The sequence below is a fragment of the Alligator sinensis genome, unplaced genomic scaffold (assembly GCF_000455745.1).
Source record: "Alligator sinensis unplaced genomic scaffold, ASM45574v1 scaffold447_1, whole genome shotgun sequence".
Classification (NCBI taxonomy): Eukaryota; Metazoa; Chordata; order Crocodylia; family Alligatoridae; genus Alligator; species Alligator sinensis.
In genome coordinates, this window is record NW_005842123.1 from 256,275 (window position 1) to 277,000 (window position 20,726).

Here is a 20,726-nt window from a genome sequence, read left to right on the forward strand (position 1 = left end):
GCAGTGTGGGGAGGTGGCTAGGAAGGCCAACTGTACCTTGTCGTGCATCCACAGATGCATTTCAAGCAGGACCAAGGAGGTGATCCTCCCCCTCTATGCGGCACTGGTCAGGCCGCAGCTGGAGTACTGCGTCCAGTTCTGGGAGCTGCACTTTAAGAGGGATGTGGACAGCATCGAGAGGGTCCAGAGGAGGGCCACTCGCATGATCAAGGGACAGCAGGGAAGGTCCTGTGAGGAAAGGTTACGGGACCTGAACCTGTTCAGCCTCCAGAAGAGAAGGCTGAGGGGGGATCTTGTGGCCTGCTATAAACTAGTCAGGGGGGATCAACAGGCACTGGGGGAGTCCCTGTTCCCCCGAGCGCCGCCAGGAGTGACCAGGAATAACGGTCACAAGCTGGCGGAGGGAAGGTTTAAGTTGGACATCAGGAGGCGCTACTTCACGGTCAGGGCGGCTAGGGTCTGGAATCAGCTTCCAAGTGAGGTGGTGCAGGCTCCCACCCTGGGGGTTTTTAAGAGGAGGTTAGATGACCATCTTGCTGGGGTCATTTGACCCCCAGTACTCTTTCCTGCCATGGCAGGGGGTCGGACTAGATGATCTGCCCAGGTCCCTTCCGACTCTAGAAACTATGAAACTAAGAAACTATAATGATCTCCCAAACTGGGGATCACAGACTGGTGCTTAAGAAATCATTATCTTCCTAACTTTCTCACGTTGTTTGAACGGCTTGATCCTTGAGAGACAGAGGTGGTCCTAGAAAGGCAAAAGTGTTGTCAGTGTATTGGAAAGGGAGAAAAGTCCTGCTTCAAACAGATCAGTCAGAATTAGTTACCTCCATCTTTCTTCTCCCTATCAGTTTCCAGGAAACTGCTATAGTCAGTGAAATCTTGTAAATCTTGAAAACCTGTAACCCTTGCTTTGACTGGGATAGTGGAATAGGGAGGAAGGAAAGACGAAAAGCAGTAGTTTGAAAATGCTTATCTTAAAATCTTTCCCTTGCCATAAAAACCTGTCAAGAGAGCAACAAATGCTCTTATTTAAACTCACAAGCAACATGAAGCTGCTTGTTCTAATCTCTCCAGAATCTTAAATTCAATAGGCTTTCAATTGTTAATTAAAAAAATAAGCACTGGTGATTCTTAATTATGCTTCCCTCTCATCTGCATTTCTACCATTAATTAGTTACCCTTAATTGGAGGCATGCTGACTATTTTTTTTTCAATTGACTTATTTATTATAATTATTTCCTTTGAGGAGAGTGTAAGCTTGCAATATAATGCGCTCATAACTGTGAGTCACAACCTTTGCCAGACTGTGACCGCCATACAACAGCAGAAGTTTGGGGACAGGCTTTGCATCTAAAATTTGTTTGTGACCTACACAAAATTGCAAACTCATTCCTCATGATTTCATCCAGGAGTCAGAGAACTTTTTAAATGCAACTGTTTGGTGCCACCTCCACTTCACTTGGATTGGCTGGATACCACTCACTTCAGCATTCATTACCTGATAGTACAAGCTGTGGAGTGACTTGGTTTCCCATTTTACAGATGGCAAAACAGAGGCACAAGCAAGTTTAACTGACCTCTCTTAGTACAGAGGCTCAGTTGCTTGTGGAAAAGTATCCACATATTAATTAATTAATTCATCCAATATGATTCTCTTGTGTCTGTAAACTGGATCACCCAGGCCCATCCCCAGCCCGTTCTCCCAGCCCAGCAATGGCTGCCCTGCCCAGCTCCCAGCACTTTGAAAAAAAAAGCCCCGACTCAGTGGGTGCTGCCAGGTAGGGGGCGATCCTGTTGCCCCCCACTGCCCCACACTGTGTGGGGAGCTTTGCACAGGCTCCCTGACCCCCCGCCCTGCTCCCCCAGCCCCACTCATGGCAGTCCCTGGGCTGCATGGGAGGCTGGTGCTTCCCTCCACAGCAGCTGCAGCCCCCCCACCAGGTGACACCTGCCCACAGGCATCTGGCTTGGGCAGTCCTGGGGGGCATGGCAGCTGCAGAGGAAAGCACCAGGCCCCTGCGCAGCTCAGGCAGGCAGGCAGGCTCCAGGGAAAAAAAGATCAGGCTCACTGCTTTTCTTGAGCAGAACTTGCCTTCCTGGGCTGCTGCCAGGCTGCATGCACGGGCTTCCTGCAGAGACCCTGAGCTGCACAGAGCCTGATTGCTTTGCTCCGTGGCTGTAGGGCAGCAAACTAAAACTCCTCAGAGGAGTTTTAGTGTGCTGTGCCCCGAGTCATTTAAGGTGCATTACGCCACCGAATTTGCTACAGCAGCTGGCATTACTGTACTATATGCTGCCGACGCGTGCAAACAACAATACCATTAAAGCAGTGCCAAAGCATTTAGCCCACTTTAAAGTGTCGTGCACACATGCCCCTCATTTCGTCTACACGTGTCCTTAGTCATTTAGTATTATTTTGAATGTCTTAAGAGGGACTAATCCATATGAGGGTCCAGTAGCTTCTGATTTTCAGTGTTGCTATTGAGGAAGCTCAACACAAGTCCAAAGCAATGTCTAAATATTCATTGTACTGCAGGAGCTGTATAATTGATTTGGAGAGGCTGAGCTAGACATACAAATTTAATCCTGAACCCATTAAAAGCTGGGCAGCTGGCAATCCAGTAAGATAGCTTTGGTTTAAGTCCATTTTTCCATATGAACTGTGTTTTTGGCTGATACTGTACAGCCTGCTTCCTTAATGTGTACAATGACATTAATTTACAGTTTTTATGCTCCTGAAGTCTGTTTTTATGAGTTGTTGAGCAACTGTGACTCCTGTTGTTGTAGTTGTTAAGCGCATCTGAGAACTGGGCTACAGGGAAGGCCAGAAATAATCCCTGCTCTGAAAACTATACAGTAAGGGCCAGATTCAGATACTGTGGTTTACACTGGGTGCATCTACACATGCACTTTACTGCAGCTGACTTTACTGACATGACTTATTAGCTCCCCAGTAAAGCGTCACCATCTACACATGTGCCCGTATTAGGGAGCAGTCAATTAATTAACTTAGCTGTAGGATAGTACTGTCCAGGACAAGTACTGTCCTACAGTGCAGTAGTTAGTTGCACCAAAAAACATGTGTAAATGGTGACCAGGGCTAGCTGGAGCATAAGGGTGCTGCAGTGTGAGGGCTGCCTGCCAGCTAGCCCCACACTGTAGCACCCTCATGCCCCTGCCAGCCCGTCTACAACAAATTGAGTCAGGGTGGAGCAGCCCTGGGCTAGCAGGCTGACCCCACCCCAGGCCCTCTGCCAGCCAGGGCTGCTCTGCTTTTGCTTTACATGCTGGAGTCCCAGGTGCTTGTGTAAGCACTGCACCCGGGAGCAATAAACTCCAATGCAAACTGCACTTTAGTTTATTGCTACATGCTAATTGCATGTGTAGATGCACTCACAGAGTAGTGCCTTTAACCATGAGCTGTCTTGCTGAAATCAATTATATTTTCATACAGCAAAGAGTATTTATTATTTATATATTATATTTGAGCGAGGGTTTCAGAATCTGGGTCTAAGGCAAACAGGCACAAACAAGTCCAGTCATAATTCTGGTCAGGGATGATATGAAGAAATTAACTGGGAGATGATCAACTTGGGCTGAATTTTTGGAAGATATGAATTTGGAGAAGTAGAGAGAGGGAGAATGTGAGATGGACAAAAAGGGGGAGTATCCTGAAGCCGCTAGGCAGTGTTGGTGAATGTGTGATGAAGCCACTAGGTAGGAAACAAGGGACCGTTATGGAGAGCTATTAGGAGGAAATTGCCCAGCATTAGGAGGAAATGAGAGTGAAGGCATATACAGGGTCAATATTGCGTGAACCTTTTTTAGGGCTGGAGTGTTGTTGTAACCCTGATGGCCCAGGAAATGTCAAGAGGCAAGGCTTTTTTATGATATATTTTATTTTACCAACGTTTATTGGGAGAGCTGTTGGACAAGCTTTCAAGCATTGGGTGCCCTTTCTCAGGTGACCAGGGGAAGCAGATGCAGGCTGAAGTAGATATCAAAGGAAAGATGGCATGCAAATGTAAATGCAAACAGCCTGCTTGGTGGGATGGAGATATTTTTTTTCACCGTTATCTAAAGGGAGTTGTTTGTGGTGCTATAGTGAGTATTTTGGGGGAAGGGGGTTTGCTATGAGTGTCCTGTAATAAAATCCTCATTTTGGCATAGTTAGTAATGTCTCCTTCTAGCTTGTATAAGTTGATTTTCATTTGTTGATGGATTATAGCCTGTACCTCATCCTCACAAATAAATTCCTATGTACCCCTTAGTTGCCCAGTCAGGCGATGATCTTTGCTTATGGTTGTATGTTATACATTTGTTGTTTATTCTGTATTTTTCTGCACCAGAGCAGACACTGCATCAAAATTTATGGACCCCAAATATGCACTTGTACTAGAGCTCAGGTTGTTAATAAAACACATATTCATCTTTGACAATGCTTATTCCTTCTGAGATTATGAATACTTCCTCTTAGTCATCAGGGTTGTCAGTGTTTTTACCCCAAAATTTGCAAAGAACAATTTTTCCAAATATTTTAGTTGATCTAATAAAAGATATCCGATTTACTCAAAAAACTTGTCTGTCTCCTTAGTCATCTCATTTAAGGGTTACTGGAAAACCAATTTACATAATGTAGTAAAGTTTGGGGTTTAAATATATCTGGTTTTAATAGAATTTTAATTTTAATAAGCACTTACGAAAAAGAGAAAACTGTAATACCAGGCTAATAGAATGTAGCTGAAGTATGCACAGAACCAGTATGCAGTATAAAGTAGATTTCTGTTTTATTGCAGGAAAGCAAAAGGGAATGAGAGAACCCTTTTTTTTTTTTAACCTTTTTTTGTATGCATTAAAACAAATGGTGAAGGTGCAAAAGTATGTGGCCCTCCCAGGGGTTTAGCATGAAACATGATAGAGAGAGAGAAAGAAAAGGAGAAAAAACGGGATATACTGGTATATTCTCTTGTCCCAGCCATTTATAGGAAAAGCCATTTATAGGAAAAGGCTCAAATCCATAGTGTGATTTTAGGTAGTATAGAATAAGAATAATTCATAGACCTTCATTTGGTTCAAAAAGAGTAAGAAGTAAGAAATAAATAGTAATAATAGAAAACAGGGAAATATAAAGCCAATTAGTCAAGTATGTCATGGCAGATAAGGAAAGTGTCATAAATAACTACTATGCCAAGTTATCAAGAACGTGGGTAAGCAGAACAGGAAGTTAAAGAAGCAAGATGTAGAGTGAAAATCAAAATCAAAATATGATGGTACTTAAGTATTGCTTCCTTCCTCTGCTGCTTTGTCTACAAAGGCCCTCATTTTGCAGTCCCTGTATGCACTGCAGTTCAGTGCATATAACAAGGTGCCACTTGCTTGGAGAAGCTTACTGAATGAGGATCCTACATTGTAAGGTTTTTGGAAGAATTTTCCTTTGCTTATTGAATGTCCAGCATACTTTTATGGTCCTGTAAAAATAATCAGTAACCATCTTGCTAAATTTCACTTTCAGATTTCCATGTTATTTTAACTTCCTGCTTTCTTTTTACTTGTTAAGAAGCAGGATGGAACAAGCTGACCATGACTTTTTCTCTCACATTAAAGTTCCAGGAAATCACCAAGGTCTTCCCCAGCCAGGCAGAACTTCTTAGAACCCAATTAAAAGACAGTTTGATCACAGACTTCAATAAAATAACTCGTTTTGCTTGTCCATGTTGGTTTATGACCAGTACACTCATTTCAACTCTTGTTTCCTCTCTCTTTAGGTAGCCAATGTTTCTCATGGGGATGGAATGAACATGGCATGTGCGGAGATGGTACAGAAGCAAATATTTATGCCCCGAAGCCAATCCCAGCTTTTGGTTCTGCAGAACTGTTCTTAATTGGATGTGGGGCAGGACACTCCATGGCTCTTTGTCAGACTCCATTAGATGTTACACACAGGGAATCATAGCCTCATGGGTTTGGACATCTTTGCATATGGCTCCTCAGAAGTTTTGTGAGAATTAGTTATTAGTGCTAAAGGTGTAGAGAGAAAAAAGGGTACAAATCCCTTCATTCTAAAGTAAAAAAAAATGAGCTATTATGCTGAGAAAGCTGTTTAATAGAGATGCGCATAAATATATTACTGTAAATTATTTCACACATTCTTTTCACAGGAGATGACTTTACTGCCTGTGGGTGAAATGAATAAATATTTTGCTTTGATGCAGCATAAATGAAGCAGGAAGGACTTTTCCTTCAATGTTTATAACAACAAAATACAAAGTTATCTTGAATGGTTTTAGTAGGTGAAACCTGATTATTATTAGAAAAAGTGTTATTTGCTGACATAGGGGAGAGTTTGGATGGGGTTTGAAGGAAGTAGTTTAAGGTTTCAGAGTACATGTTTTGGTATATGTATATGTTGCTGAGCACATGCGTCTCCTATTGGAGCTGTGAATATCCTCAGCTTCTAAAAACAGGTCCATATTAAATGCACACATTGGTGAATATGAATCCTAATTTTTTAGATATTTCTAAGAACAAAACAACAAGTTCTGTTTCCAAGGATAAAGTAAGTCTAATTTAGAAGGCTGCAGGAGAAAAGGAAGCGGGGTGGCCCTCTGACTAAGATTGATAATGTTTGCATCTTACTATTATGCTAGTATAATGATACTGCTATCATTGAATTGCCTTCTGCAGTGCATGCCCAAATCCTGTGGATTTATAACATAGATGTGCCAACAAGTTCATGTAAAACAAAACGTAAAGGGATTCTTTCTAAAGCTTAGCCACGTGGAGACTCTTTGACACTGGGAGAAGTATGGTAGCATTCTTTCTTTTTCTGTAAATAGTCAAGGCCCTTTGGCCTTCTTCTGTGCCAGTTAAGCTTCACTTCTAAGCTTCTGTCAAAAAGAGCATACTCCCAGTAACTGCCAATAGCTTTTGGAAGGGACAGAATTCCTTCTGCTTCGGTGTATAAACCACCCTTAATGTATGGGCTTAAGAAAACCTCTCTAAGTAGGAGTCATTCAGGTTCATGGCTTGTTAGCCCAGCTCGATATGGCCACTGGAAACAGGGTACAGGGTTTGATAATGCATTGCTCTGCTCCAGTATGGCAGCTCCTGTGTTTCCAAATTTCTGAACTTCTCACAAGCTCACAAAAAAGGGGCTAGAGATTTCCAATTAAATATGCAAAAATAATTTCAGGCAAGCTCCAAGTGAGCCTATTATCCTTTGATCGTTTAAAACCAGGCCAGAATTACTTTTTCCCAGATAGTGCTCAGTATAGAAAATTTAGTCTTAGTGATGATTTTTGGGAAGAAATGGCAGAAGGGGGATTTCATCTCAAAATGTCTCTGACTCATTGTGTTAAACAGGATTTAAAACAACTCATTTGGTAGATTCTTTTTTTTCACACAAATGCAGTGATGGCCATTAAATTGGATGTTTACCACCCACAGTAGTTAAATTTACTTGTAGTATTTGAGGTATTTCATATTCTAAATATAGGGAATACCACTGTATGGTGAATATCCATTTTTAATGAGGCCCACTTCAGTTAAGCATCTAGAAGTAAATGAGCCTGTTGACTGGTTGTCTTACAATGCCTGAAAAGTGATGTAATATGAGTTTTTTGAAAATTGAACAGGAAAATGTTCCAATTAAAACAAGGTAATAATATGGGCTTCAGGGATGTTTCTATAGCATAGTACATCAGGGACTAGGTTCCTGATATTTTTCCAGTTTCAATGGAAAATACACCTGAATGAATGACTTCAGAAAAGTAAAAAGATCATATCAATTGATCAAAGCCACTAAAAGAAACAGATAGTAAAGACTATGTGCAAGTGTTATGTTTCTACTGGGAGAATCTCAGTTTTTGTTTAGAAACCCAAAGTGCACAAACACATTTTCTCTCAGACTAAAAATGTCAGTTCCAGGAGAAAATTAGCCCAATTGCAGCCCAGTAGAAATGGCTCCTGAGAGTTTCTCCCAGGAGAAGGAGTGCATGTGTACACTTACTATTGAGATAGAAGGCACAGCTCTGTCTTTCAGCATCTACTTCCCTACATCCATCCCAACTCCAGGGGGACATTTTGTCACTCAGGCTGGACTTCACTGTTCCATCCGCTACTCCTGCCAGTCATGGAGCAGACCCCTCCCTCTAACTGCCCCAAGGCCAGGAAAGCCCATCCCCTTTCACCAGCTCTGCGATTGTGCACTAGAGCTGCAGAGAGACAAAGGGTACTGAGATATCTGTGTCCCCTGCACTTGATCCAGACTGCCAGAACCATGAAACCTAGACCCCCCACACTCAGACCCCCACAACGCTGACATGTACACCCCCCTAGATCCCCACATCCTTGAGACCTAAATACCTGAACCAGGACCCAAATCCAGGCCCAGAAATTGACACTTCTGCAACTGAGAAGAGAGGAGACATACTCTGGGTCTCCTCCCAAAGCCTCACAACAGGGTTGGGAGGGAGGGGAGATGTAAGCGGGACATCCCTAGGGGAGTGCCACCAGCCAGACACTGTTGGCCTGTGTACTATTGGCCTGTGCACTGCTCTCAGTGCTCTCTGGAAGCCAGGGGAGCCTGAGAGCATGCTGGGATGCTGGGAGACCCCTAGCTGTGTACCATTGGCAACACTAGCACCCACTTGACCCCTCTGTTGTTTATACCATGCTCTCCTGGTAGGTTTTTCGATTGGGAGAACAAAACTGCAAGACTTCCTGTGGTTCATTCAAACACTTGTATGTGGCCAAAGTGGTCCAATAAAGCAAAAAAAAAAAAAAAAAAGGACAGAACTGACGCACTGAAACATTGCCCCCCCCCCCCCCCCCTGCCACCATAGGTTAGGTATATGTATTTATGGTAATATACCATCCAGTCTATTAGGTCCTGCATTTCTTCCTAGCTCCCCAGCTTGTCATTCATTGGCTCTGTTCCTGGTAACTTCTAGACCAAGGATGTCAAACATATGGCTTGCAGGCCAGATCTGGCCCACAGAGACCCGTAATCCAGCTGCTAGTGATGCCCCTTTTGCTGAGCCAGACCATCCCTGTGCACAGTACCTGGGACATGTGCCATGCACAGCATTCTGGGGCTGGGTCCCAGGCTGTGCTGCCCATGGAACATGCTAGGGCTGGTCTCAGGCTGTGCTGCCTGTGGCACTCACTTGGGCTGGGTTCTGGGCTGCAGTCAGACCAGTGCCAGGCTGTATTGCACATGGCACTGACTCAGGCTGGTGTCCTGGACCAGCCGTGTAGATGCAAGCTGTGCTGGATCAGGAATGCAGGCAGTGGGTTGGGTCCATGAGTCTAATGTGAACCAGCCTTGCACTACCCATCCAGCCTATAGGGCCAGATGAGTTTGACAGCCCTGTTTTAGACCCTAATCTCCTACACAAGTTGAAGGTTTCTTGTGCCTTCTAGCAGCTCCTATGCTAATGTTTCCTTCTATTCTTTCCCCTTCTTTTTCTACAAACCCATCAAACTTGTTGTTTTGCTCTGTTAAGTTGACCTTTCAGGGTAATTTTGTTGGGAGGAAAGCTGGTTAGCTGGTATACATCCTCCAAAACTCAGAGTTCCAGATTGTCTCTTTACAAGCATTTTGATTTATGCATATTGGTGTTGCAATTCAATTAAGGAGAGTCATGCAAATTCCGTATCAGAAATGCCTGTGATTTCGTAAGCTAAATGCTTTCCAATTTTTCAGCAATATGAAATTGAAAACACATAGGGAGATGGAAGGATCGGGGAAAAATGTCTTCTAACATAGACTTTATTTCTTAAGGAGAATGATGGTCTTGTGGTTATGGTAGTGGACTGGGTCAGCTCCTGAGTCTGCCCCAGACTCCTTCTTGGTTTCAGTTTCTCACCTTTAAAAGGGGGAGAGCAACACTTTCTTTCTTGCCATGTTTGTTTTATCCATGTAGACTGTAACCTCCTCAGAGCAGGGACTTGGTTTGGAACTCCACTGTGCTATACAATGCTATATGAGATATCAAGTTGCAACTGTAGTACAAATAATTAATAACAATATTTCAGTATGCACAGTATAGAATATCAATAGCAAGTTTTTGATTTTTCATTTAACAATAAATACTGTAGTATCTTGATTTGTTTTTAGTTTGCCAGCATTCTGTGTTTTGCAGAATAAAACCTTTAGTCAGCTGATACCTTTTGTGTGGAGAGGCTTTCAGCTGAAAGGACAGCTTATAGGAAAGGGAGAATGCAGGAAAAGTCCCAACCTGTCAGAAACCCCCTTTCTTGCTGCTTTCAAGAGAGCAGAAAGACTTTTATTGGTCGTCTTCAGCAAGATATGAAACAAATTTCTGATTTCTGTCTGTCCATGAGCATAGTAGAACCAGGAGCCAAGGTGCTACATTAATTCTTCTGGAACAGCCCTACCTGTAAAAAATAACATTATTATGCAGGTCTTCCGTACTAAACAAAGAAGGCCTTTTACATAAGAATCCTACATCCACATTCAAATGCAAATAGCAAGGCTGTAATAGAACACTAAAAAGGTAAGCAAACATGAGTGCATTGGGTTATAATAAGCAGACTTTTTTTCATTATCTGAAGACAAGCAAACCTGATGACATGCCTGGCTTTCATGTTGAATAAAGGTGAAGCCTAGAAAATAACTTTCAATGGAATAGCAGGTTCAGAGGTGACATGCAGCCCAGAGGGCTTCAGGCTCTTTGAAAAAATAGAATCTATTTTATGTGCTTTGGTTGTCTGAAAGTCATATATTGTCTGCATCCCATTATTATTTGTGCAAACTCCCTGTGCACTAGTCATAAGCTTTCTGGGAAGCGAAAGATTTTTCTAACCTGTTTTAGGTTTGTCGGAAAGAAGGAAGAAAGAATATATTCATTATTTCTGAGGTCTTGTCATTCCTTGGGGATCTATTTAGGTATCATTGATATGGTTAGCTGTTTTGGTGTCCTTCATTCCTTCTTGTTCTGCAACTGTTTTGGTTTGAGTGTTTGAAGAAATTTAAAATGTCCTCTTATTTCAGCTAGCACGGCCATTTCCCAACCCAGCAAAAGACCCAGTTATTCTCTTCTCCTTTTTACTCACCCACCCAACACTGACACTTCCCTTTAGTATTCTTAGTATTCATATGGTTTCAGTAATGTTGATGTGTCTATGGTTCTTGCCATCTGGAATTACCTGGCAGTTTCTATGTACCTGAGAAGAGAGGGGTAATGTCACTCAGCAAAATGGCAGAGGACGGGGAAACTATGGTGTTGCAGGAAAAATGTGATTGATTTTTATGTTATGGAATGTGTTTGAAATCCTGGTTCTTGAAGCTGAGTTTGGAAATGCAACAAATGGTGTTAGCCATTAGTAGCAGCCTTAGAGCTTAACTCTTTCATGTTTTAAAAGCCATCACCGTGCAGCTGTCACTTAATCAAACAGTCATTGGAGTCAGTGGATTCTATTAAATTCTATCGATTTCAAAATAGATGCTTATCCACTGATTGAATATACCTAATCAGGAAAGAAATCAAAAGGATTTTCAGGGGGAGAGGGAACAGCTTAGAGTACAGGAATAAATGAACAGGCAAGGTTCTTTGACTATATGTGATACCTTTTATTAGACCAACTGAGTAGTTGGAAAAAAGTTCTTAGCAAGCTTTTGGAATAAATGAGGGCAGAAAGGTGCCATAGGGTATATTATTGGGGGGTCATGGATACAGCATAGTCACTTAGGACAGCAGTGGTCTGGCATGTTGAAGAGATGCGTTACATGTTAGTCTGGTCCCTCAATTTTACGTAATTGTCCAATATTTTTTATCATTCCATACAAGCATCTGAATTTCTGAGAGTCACACTGGTGAATTATTGTAACTATTATTCATAGGAAAATCAGATCATGAAAATCAGATTGTGAGAAACTGTTCTCAGTGTTTTCAACTTTTGCCTTTAATTCCAAACTGCTCTGCCTGTGTTCTCTTCTCTTCATTCAGATGCAAAAAAAAAAAAAAAAAGAATTGCAGGAAGCATTTTCATAAATGCCAAAGGGATTTGGGAAGATAAACTCTATGGCTGCTTGTACATGCCACGGGGGCTTACTTTGGTTTAATTGTCCCTAAATTGAAGCAGTGGGTTTTTAAAAGCACCACTTTAATTTAGGGAGAATTAAACCGAAGTAAACCCCTGTGGTGTGTACACAAGGGTCAGGACCAATCCTTACCTGCCTCTTGGTGTGGGGGGATGGGGCAAGCTGCCAGCAGGCCGAGCAGTCTCTGAGCTGCAAGGTGGGAGGGGCTGGTACTTCCCTCTGCGGCAGTGGCACCCGCCAGGTGGCACCTGGCCCAGGCAGTCCTGGGGGCACCACAGCCACGGTGGGAAGCACTGCCCCCCGCCCCGCAGCCACAGAAGGAAGTACTGGGCCCCCGTGCAGCTCAGGCAGGCTCCAGGGAGGAAAAAAAAAGATCAGGCTTGCCACTTTTTTTTTTTCCTTCAGTGGAACCTGGTTGCACGGGCTGCTGCCAGGCTGCCTGCAAAGCCCCTGAGCTGCACAGGGCCAGGTGCTTCCCTCTGCCGCTGTTGCAGTTTGTTAGGTAGCAAACTAAAACACCTCGGGGGTGTTTTATTTTGCTACATCCCAAAGTCATTTAAAGCGCAATACGCTCCTGAGAGTGTAAACAGCAGTGCCATTAAAGCGCAATACGCCGCTGACACTGTAAACAGCAATATTTCTGTATGCACAGTACAGAATATCATTAAAGCGGTGAAAAGGGGCATTTAAGCCACTTTAAAGGCCAATTTTGTGGTGTGTACAAAGGCCCTATGTACTTTCATTAGAAATTGTGGGCCTGATTCTCTTAAGTACTTACAAAAATGTCATTCTCTGCACCTGGAAAACCTTAGTCATAGGAATGTCAGAAATTTTGCTTGTATCCTTGAGAATTTTTTATGGTCTCTCAGACATTTTATTCTGTAAATTTCATACACTGTGCTGCTAATGACAAATGATTTGGCTTCAGTATTTTTGCTCCTAATTTAACACCCAGGGGCACCTAAACTAGCTCAGTTAAGAATTCACTGATCCATGATGAACACCCTCTGCCTGCCATGACATCTATGTGGGTGCATAATAATTTTACATAATAGCAATCTCCTGCTTTGAAATGAAGAGGGAAGGAATTCCTTAAAGGGTGTCACATTCTGCAACCTACAAATAACATGACAATTGCTAGTTATAGTAATCGGTAAGGAGAGGGTTTCTTAACCATAGCTGAGGCATAATTGGTGGGAGGATACGGAGAAGAAATAACAACAATAATAATATAAGTTTCTGTTTCTTTATCATAAGAGTGCATCATGATCTTTATTTTTACAGATGGGGAAAGGCACAGAACATTGAAGTGATTTCCCTAAGGTCATTCAGCAGGCCTGTGGCAGGGATGGCAATGAATATCAATTCTTCTATGTCCCAGGCCAATGCTCTAGTCAAGTGGCCACACTGTTTCCTTTTTTCCATTATTCAAAAAACAAACAAATGAAAAAAAACAGTTCAGGAAAGTACCTAGGCACATGCTTAATGCCACATGAAGCTACTATGGGTTTAATGAAATACTCAAAAGGTAAGGTCATGTTTATAAGCTTTGTTCTGAAACAGGATCGTAACCATAGACATACTGGGATCCTGCATTGCCTTGGGCACAGTGCCCACCATTAGAGGATTTGGGGAGGAAAGGGGAGCTGAAAATGTGGCCTGTACAGATCAGGTACACAAATAGAGGCCCAGGAGCTTATTACTGAAAATGTTGGATTCTAGGGGTGGGCGAAATGGGCCCTATTTGATTTGGTTTCAGATTCAGCCCAAATCAGGGACAGTGTTTTGATTTGTTGATTCAGATCACAGTCCCCGATTCAATTTGGCCAAATCTGAATCTGAAGATTTGATGCTGATTCAGAGAATCAGCAATTCAGCCATAGACACAGCTTTAAATGCTTTTTCTACATACCTCAAGGTACCAGGTGTGGCTCATGAATGCTACGATGCTGGGGTGGATGGAGCATCCCACAGGAGTGCGGGAGGCCCCCTGCGTGCTCGGCAGCAAACCCGGAAGTGGACCGAAAGTACTTATGGTCCACTTCTGGGTCCACTGGAGAGTGCACAGGGGGGCTCCCTCGCACCCCCCAGCTCGGCAGTCGGCCACAGGGGGACCCCAGGTGCCCCCTAGATCCAGGAGGCACCAGTCACCGGGCTGGGGGGACGTGGGGGGCCCCCTGGCGTGCTCCCCGGCAGACCCGAAAGTGGACCAGAACTGCTTCTGGTCCATTTCCGGGTCTGTTGCCGAGTGTGCTGGGGAGCCCCCTGCACTCCTGTGGGATGCTCCATTTGCCCCAGCATTGCAGCATTCACAAGTTGCCTGGTATTTTGAGGTATGTAGAAAAAACATTTAAAACTGTATCTATGTCTGAATTGCCGAATCTTTCCGAATCGCTTTGGAGGGTTCCGATTCAATTAAGAGAGATTAAAGGGTCTCCTGATTCAATTCAGATTCAGAGATTCAGCCACCAGATCAGGCCAAATCTCCGCCGAATCGAATCAGTGACCGAAGCTTCGCACAGCCCTATTGGCTTCATGATATTCCCTCCTATAATTTCAAGGTGTTTGTGTAAACTTACCGCAGGAGGAGTAAAGAGGAGTGATGCATGCTTTTTGATATATTTTTAACCTTGTTTAAGTTGCAAACAGTTAATTGAATTTGTTTTGAACATGTGATCCTTAAGAGCACTCACATTCAGAACAAATGCTGCATCTAGTTCTTTGGATAAAGAAAAACTGAAAGACTAGTATAAGAGGATGAAAAGTTATATAATTTTTTGTTATCTTAAGTAACAGAGATTCAAAGGCAATCTGCATAAATTTAGGCATTCAGAGTTCTTGCAGTGTACAAGACTGGAAACAAGGCTGTCTCTGCAGTATTTATGGAGAAATGAAATGATCTGCTGCTTTGCTTTAAAGCTGAGGAGAGTCATTGCTATGTGGGAAAATAGAACAGCCATTCTTTTTTGCTTCAAGGTACCTTCCTCATATGTGTTTCAGTGCTCAGCTGAGCTCAGCTTCCCTGCTTTATCTCTGCTCTTTCTCCTTTGGCATTTTAGTCTGCTCATTTGTTCCAATAGCCATTTGTTTCAGTGATATATTTTCTTTTGGGCTCTGAAACTTTAAAGAAGGCAATTTCTGTGAAAAATCATTTTGTCCAGATTAATGACCATTACACTTGACTGTTATCACAGGGTCATTAGCTAGATTTCTTTTTAAAGTGGAAGAATAGAAACCACTTCCCAATTCCTTGCCATCTAAAATAGCAGTTTTAGAGTCTGTATGTCATTTATCTAGTGCCATGTGGGTCCATGGAAAATAATGCAATTTCTATGAATTTTTAGAAGATATGAGCAGTATCTTTGCACATACAAGGATTCTTTCAGTGTTCTTGATTGATCTTCTCTTAAGTCACAGTACTGTTTTTATAAAAATTACAGTAATTCTGCAGGCCTCTGACATACTACAGTGATGGGGATCAGATAGACAGACCTTCATGTAATAAAGCTAAGATGTAAATGTTCATTTCCAGCAGCACAGAAGGATTCTTAGAGGGTCAAGAGTACAATGAAAATAATAAGCTTGATTCTGAGCTATCTTAACTGATATAAAATGGGCGCGTCTGCACAAGACGCTGACTGCACACTATCAGTATTGTCACAGCATGGACGGTGCTCATACAGTACTGCGCAGTATTTTTAGGCTAATGTGCAGTAGCGTCACCTTGTTTGCTGGCACTACTGCACAGTAACTTTGGTTCCTGCGCATTTTAGTACTTGCTAATACAAGTACTAAATAAATGTGCAGTAAAGACTGCACAGTAGTGTGTTGTGTAGACATGCCCAATCAGACATAAGTTCAGTGGATTTGCAGCAATCTGCAAATAGTGTGACCTCAAAATCATGGCTCGTGTATCTGGGTTTTTTATTGATACATGCCTACTATGAAGAAGTAGTATATGTGTGTGTGTGTGTGTGTGTGTATGTATGTATAGGAGTATATGTAATATCTATAAATGGTATAACCCGGTCACCTTCACCTTCCCTGAGATTCTGTGCTGGGTGTTTTTGCTGCTTACTTAGATAGGTGCTTCTGGAAATCTCGAAACTCCCAGCTTCTGACTGCTATGCTGTCAGAGCTGCTCAGGGAGAGATCAAGGTCTGTCATTACCACAGTCTGTCACAAAAGGAACTGTGAAATCACTGAAAATCTTGCACTTCAAAGTGTCTCCTGAAGGACACTGAGTAGGAAATGCAGCTCTATTTCAGAAGGTTTAGTGAAAGCCATCCAGCAAGCACAGTGACTGCAGAGCAGAGAGAAAAATAAGCCAAGAGGCATAGAAAAGTGAAAGACCCAATATTAGCCTAGTAAATGTGGTACTGGGAGAAGTAGGACGGAGTGACAATGACCCTCAGGGCTTAGGTACTCAAGTTGTTAATTAAAGGGAAGGCTCTTATCTGAACTGAGCATTAGGGGAAGGGGAGCACCTGTGTGGTATTTCTTGGATTGAATTGTTAATCAGTATTAATTATTTTATGGTAATAAGGAAGTGTAAGTAGACTACATACCAGGTCTCTGAATACTGTTATTAAATTAATTTAAAAGTATAGCAAATAAATCTATTTCTGGAAAAAAAAGTTATGTTCTGCAAGGTTGGACCCATGATTAGCTTGCATTCCAGAGATAAGAAATTGCATATTATCAATGGAGACCACAGTGGCATAAAAAGAGCTGGAAAATTACTCTGGGAGTGAGGGAGATCAACTGAAGTAGAACTGAGTACATAATGCTAAAATCAAAAGAAGCTTTGTGACTTGATTCAGGTGTCAGTCTTAAACCTTATTTTCTTCCTAAAGCATAGCTCTTATGGCAGCATCGTATGTTTCCTTTTCAGGGAGAGAAGAGTTATTGAGGAAACAAGGGCATTGGGTGTATGTGGGTACGTGCATGCGCATGTGTCTGTTTATGTAATAATTACAATAGCCATTGTAGTAGCTTCCTTTTTTTATTCATAAGTCCTCAGGACCTCTCCGCTTTTATTTCTTTTTTCATTTCCATCAGCAGTCCTGGATGCCTTGCTTTCTGGCTGGAATACTGCCGTGTCTGTTAAACGGTCTGATACGATGGCAAAGAGAAACCCTTGAAGTACTTTACCAGAAATGTCCACGCTATTAGAGTGGCCCTGACAAATAATCCATAGATGTTATGTCTGTAAAATTGAAATGAAGCTCAGAGTCATTGCATGTCTGAATTCCAGCAGCTGCCCTTTATGTCTGGCAGCTAAGACATAATTCAGGCACATACAGTAGGTTGGCTTTGGATTGCATTTCAAGTTTCACAGCAAGTGGATTGCTGTGGCTCAGTGAAGAATAAGTTGACACGTCCAAAAAAGTAAGGAAAACTGAATTCATTTTTATCAACTAAAAAGGAAACTTTTATTATGGGAAGCAGCGAAAGAGGTGAAAAGATACCTAAATGATTCTAGGCTTGTTACTTTCCCTTCTTAAATTTATTAGCGCTGTGAATGCGTGATACATTGTTTGTATCAAGTGTTTGCAGGCTTCATTCAAAATCAGTTGACCAACATTAGCATTTTAGAACCAAACCAATACCAACCTTCTCTCTTACATTTCTGTTGCGAACACTGTATTTATTCAAGATTTCAGAAGCAGGTCTCTGAAGCTCCTGATCGACTTCAGAAAGGAATTCTGCTATACACTCTACAGCAGGCACTGAAACCATGATACAAAATTTATTTCATGCTAGAATTGTTTTGCATAACATTTTGCATGCATTTTACTCAGAAGTACTAAATTGCATACAATGCTGTCATCTTGTTTCTTAAACTTTGAGACAAGTTTATATTTGAATATTCTCCTGATTTTTTGTACTATAAGTCCCAGTTTTAAAATAACACCTTTTTGTTTAAAATTCATACTGATTACTTAATATGAACAATTTGTTATGAAGGGTCTTCACGTTGGATCTATACATCAATAAAATACAACATAACCAGAGCTGGAAATTAAATCTAAACCAGCTGTTACTGTCAGGTCCAAAGAAAGGTCCTGTGTGTCACAAGCATGCCAACAAAAACAGACAGGAAAAAAGGAGTTTCTTAAATTTACACAATTCTAGTTGGATTAAAAGTTCTTGATTTCCATGTCAGTGTGATGAGTTACGAAGGCGTGGTCAATATGACCGATGACTGCCCGATTGCACTTTTTAAAACCATTACTCTGTATCTTGTATACAAAAAAGAAGCAATCCATAGCAAAGAAATGTACAGTTTTATAATGTTTTACATTTTGGCTACAACAATGTATGTAAAAGTAAAGAGCTTTGAAAGAAAATATATAACTTTGCTGTTTTTCCTTAAAGTTAATCATACAATTGCAGTTTTTTTGTTTACTTCATGCAATTCATGCTATGAAACAAAAACAAAAAAAAATCTTCTACAGTTTTGTTACATTTTGGCCGTAGAAAAAGCCTGCATCTCTAGTACAACTCCAAAACCATGTAGAATCATCCATAAAACCTGCATGGAGCGAGTTTACTTTGTCCAAATGAGGAGATCTTCCATGCCTGCACAGTTCCACACAGATGCTTATTAGCCATCAATGTTCATCTCCATCTCTCCTTGTCAAGTCACTCTGACTGCCTCTGTTGGCATATATTTAGCAATGACAGGACTTTCTTTGCAAAGATCTGCATGTAAAGAATACAATCAATACTTGAGCTTCTTTCCTGTGCTTTTCAAATCAAGCTTGGCATTTTAGTTTTAAAGGAAGGAGGAAAAGGTAGAATAGCGACATGCAGAGGCAGCCGATTTTTCTTCAACAGGATTTTTTTTCCATGCAGTCAGCCAGACTGAGACCTCCCTATAGCGCGTCTTAGTATTGCTTTCAGCTTATAATAGGTGCCCATGCAAAGTTTCATCCTACTGTGCTCGTTTGCTCAAACTCCTGCAGGTTTCCTATGGCTCAAAAATATCCTGAGAAAAGCAAAATCTTCGATCGTTGGCACATTTCAGCATCGACTAAATGCCTAACCCATTTCATAAGAGCCAGTGGATCCACCATGTAGCCAAGGTAAGCGCATACTAGCATGGTGCACCGTTAAAGAAACTACCTGGTGCACCCACCTTTCATCCTGTGTATCAATATCATGCAGCATATGGCCCACCAGTGCTATTTAATGCCCACCTAATCTCATCTTAATACTATTTAAGGGTGTTGTCACCTAATGTCAGAAGTAACACCAGGCTGATGAGGTGCTACTGTGAGACATGACATCTTCAGACTTAGTCACCTGGATTATATGCAGTGTAGCATAGGCTAATTGGAAATAAAGCTTTTTAGACCATTCTCTGCTACTGATCCATGCTACAAAATAGATGGGATGGGAGACCAAGAACGTCTCATTGGACTAGGAGAGCTGTAGGGCGCAGACACTGAGGATAATCCTATCGCTTTTCCACTTATGCCAGCTATGCTGTTAAGGCTCCGTGACATTTCGTAACCTTCATTTAAAAGAAAAATGCAAAGTACAGCATTGGATCAACAACAGAATGGACTAAGAATGAGGTCAACATTGTAGCCAGTTCAATAGCATCTGCATGCAGTGACATGCTGAGAGTAGTATCGCTTGCAACATGGTGTAGAAGGCCATCTAAGGAACAGGTAAAGGGTTGTGTGGTGTGGGAAGCAAAGGATGTGCAGACTATATTATAACATAGGCAAGGCTATAGTTCTAGCTCACTGCAGTGAGGGCAAAAAATATTCACTGGAGGGAATTATTTTCAGTGGACGCTAAATTCCGCTTCCTTCCCCTGCCGCCTCTGTAGCCTCACGTATTTGGATCCTATGCAAAAATTAAACTCACTTGTAACTTAAAAAAAAAAATTATTCTGTTGCCATAGAGATACTACTCATTTGTTCACAGCTTTCTAAAAAAATAGATAGCATGCATTCAGTTTCCCCGCCCCCTCCCTTCCTTTTTCAAACATGCACAAAAACAGCTTGGCAAGTGTACACATAGTTGCACAAACTATGGATGAAATTCAGTTGGAACAACAATTAAGATGCTCTCAACGTGTTTCCAACAGGCCAACAATATGCTGACATTTATTACTCTTTAGCCAACCAGCCTCTCGCTCATTCAGCAGACAGGCTCAGTTTTCAGCTGTGGTGCATCAGGAGAACTATACATTCCTTCTACCAGAAGATATGCCATTTGGCCCATTCTCCTGATTCACTGAAGCAGTGAAAACTGGCTCCGACTGAATGTAAGCGGCCAGTACTTATCCAGTACAGAATCAGGTAAAACACTTTGCTACAAAGGTAAATTTTAGCAGAGATACTTTCACATGAAAGTGTTGTGGTCCAACTCTATCTTTGTTAATGATAAGCCTAGAACTTATAATTACATACACTATAACTGGCAGTTATTATATACTGTTGCCCATCATACAATGGCACATGGGAATTCTAATCCATACCCATGGTATGGTTTACATCATACAATCTTTTGCATTTTTTTAAATACTGAATATATTATATGCTATATACAGTACACCAGTGATTAACACTGATTCAATTATATATATAACCCATCAAAATTCCCCACTCCTGATTCATTTTTATGCACATAC

At 41.8% G+C, this 20,726-nt stretch overlaps 2 protein-coding genes across 5 annotated transcripts in view; one reads left to right on the top strand and one right to left on the bottom strand.

The window, feature by feature from the left end:
- SERGEF (secretion regulating guanine nucleotide exchange factor) overlaps window positions 1-8,794 on the top strand; it is a 258,261-nt gene extending 249,467 nt beyond the window's left edge. Inside the window, exon 12 of the mRNA XM_014520505.2 lies at window positions 5,772-8,794. Within this exon, the coding sequence (XP_014375991.2) occupies window positions 5,772-5,959 (188 nt within the window). The 3' untranslated portion in view covers window positions 5,960-8,794. The remainder of the gene's footprint in view (window positions 1-5,771) is intronic.
- Window positions 8,795-18,716: 9,922 nt separating this feature from the next.
- KCNC1 (potassium voltage-gated channel subfamily C member 1) overlaps window positions 18,717-20,726 on the bottom strand; it is a 176,816-nt gene continuing 174,806 nt past the window's right edge. For 3 of the 4 annotated variants that reach the window (XM_025205640.1, XM_025205638.1, XM_025205639.1), the window contains one exon: window positions 19,279-19,595. In XM_025205640.1, coding sequence (XP_025061425.1) covers window positions 19,459-19,595 — 137 coding nt within the window. In that variant the 3' untranslated portion in view covers window positions 19,279-19,458. Of the gene's footprint in view, window positions 18,782-19,278; window positions 19,596-20,726 lie in introns of those variants that run through there. The other variant, XM_006024873.2, reaches the window with a different exon arrangement.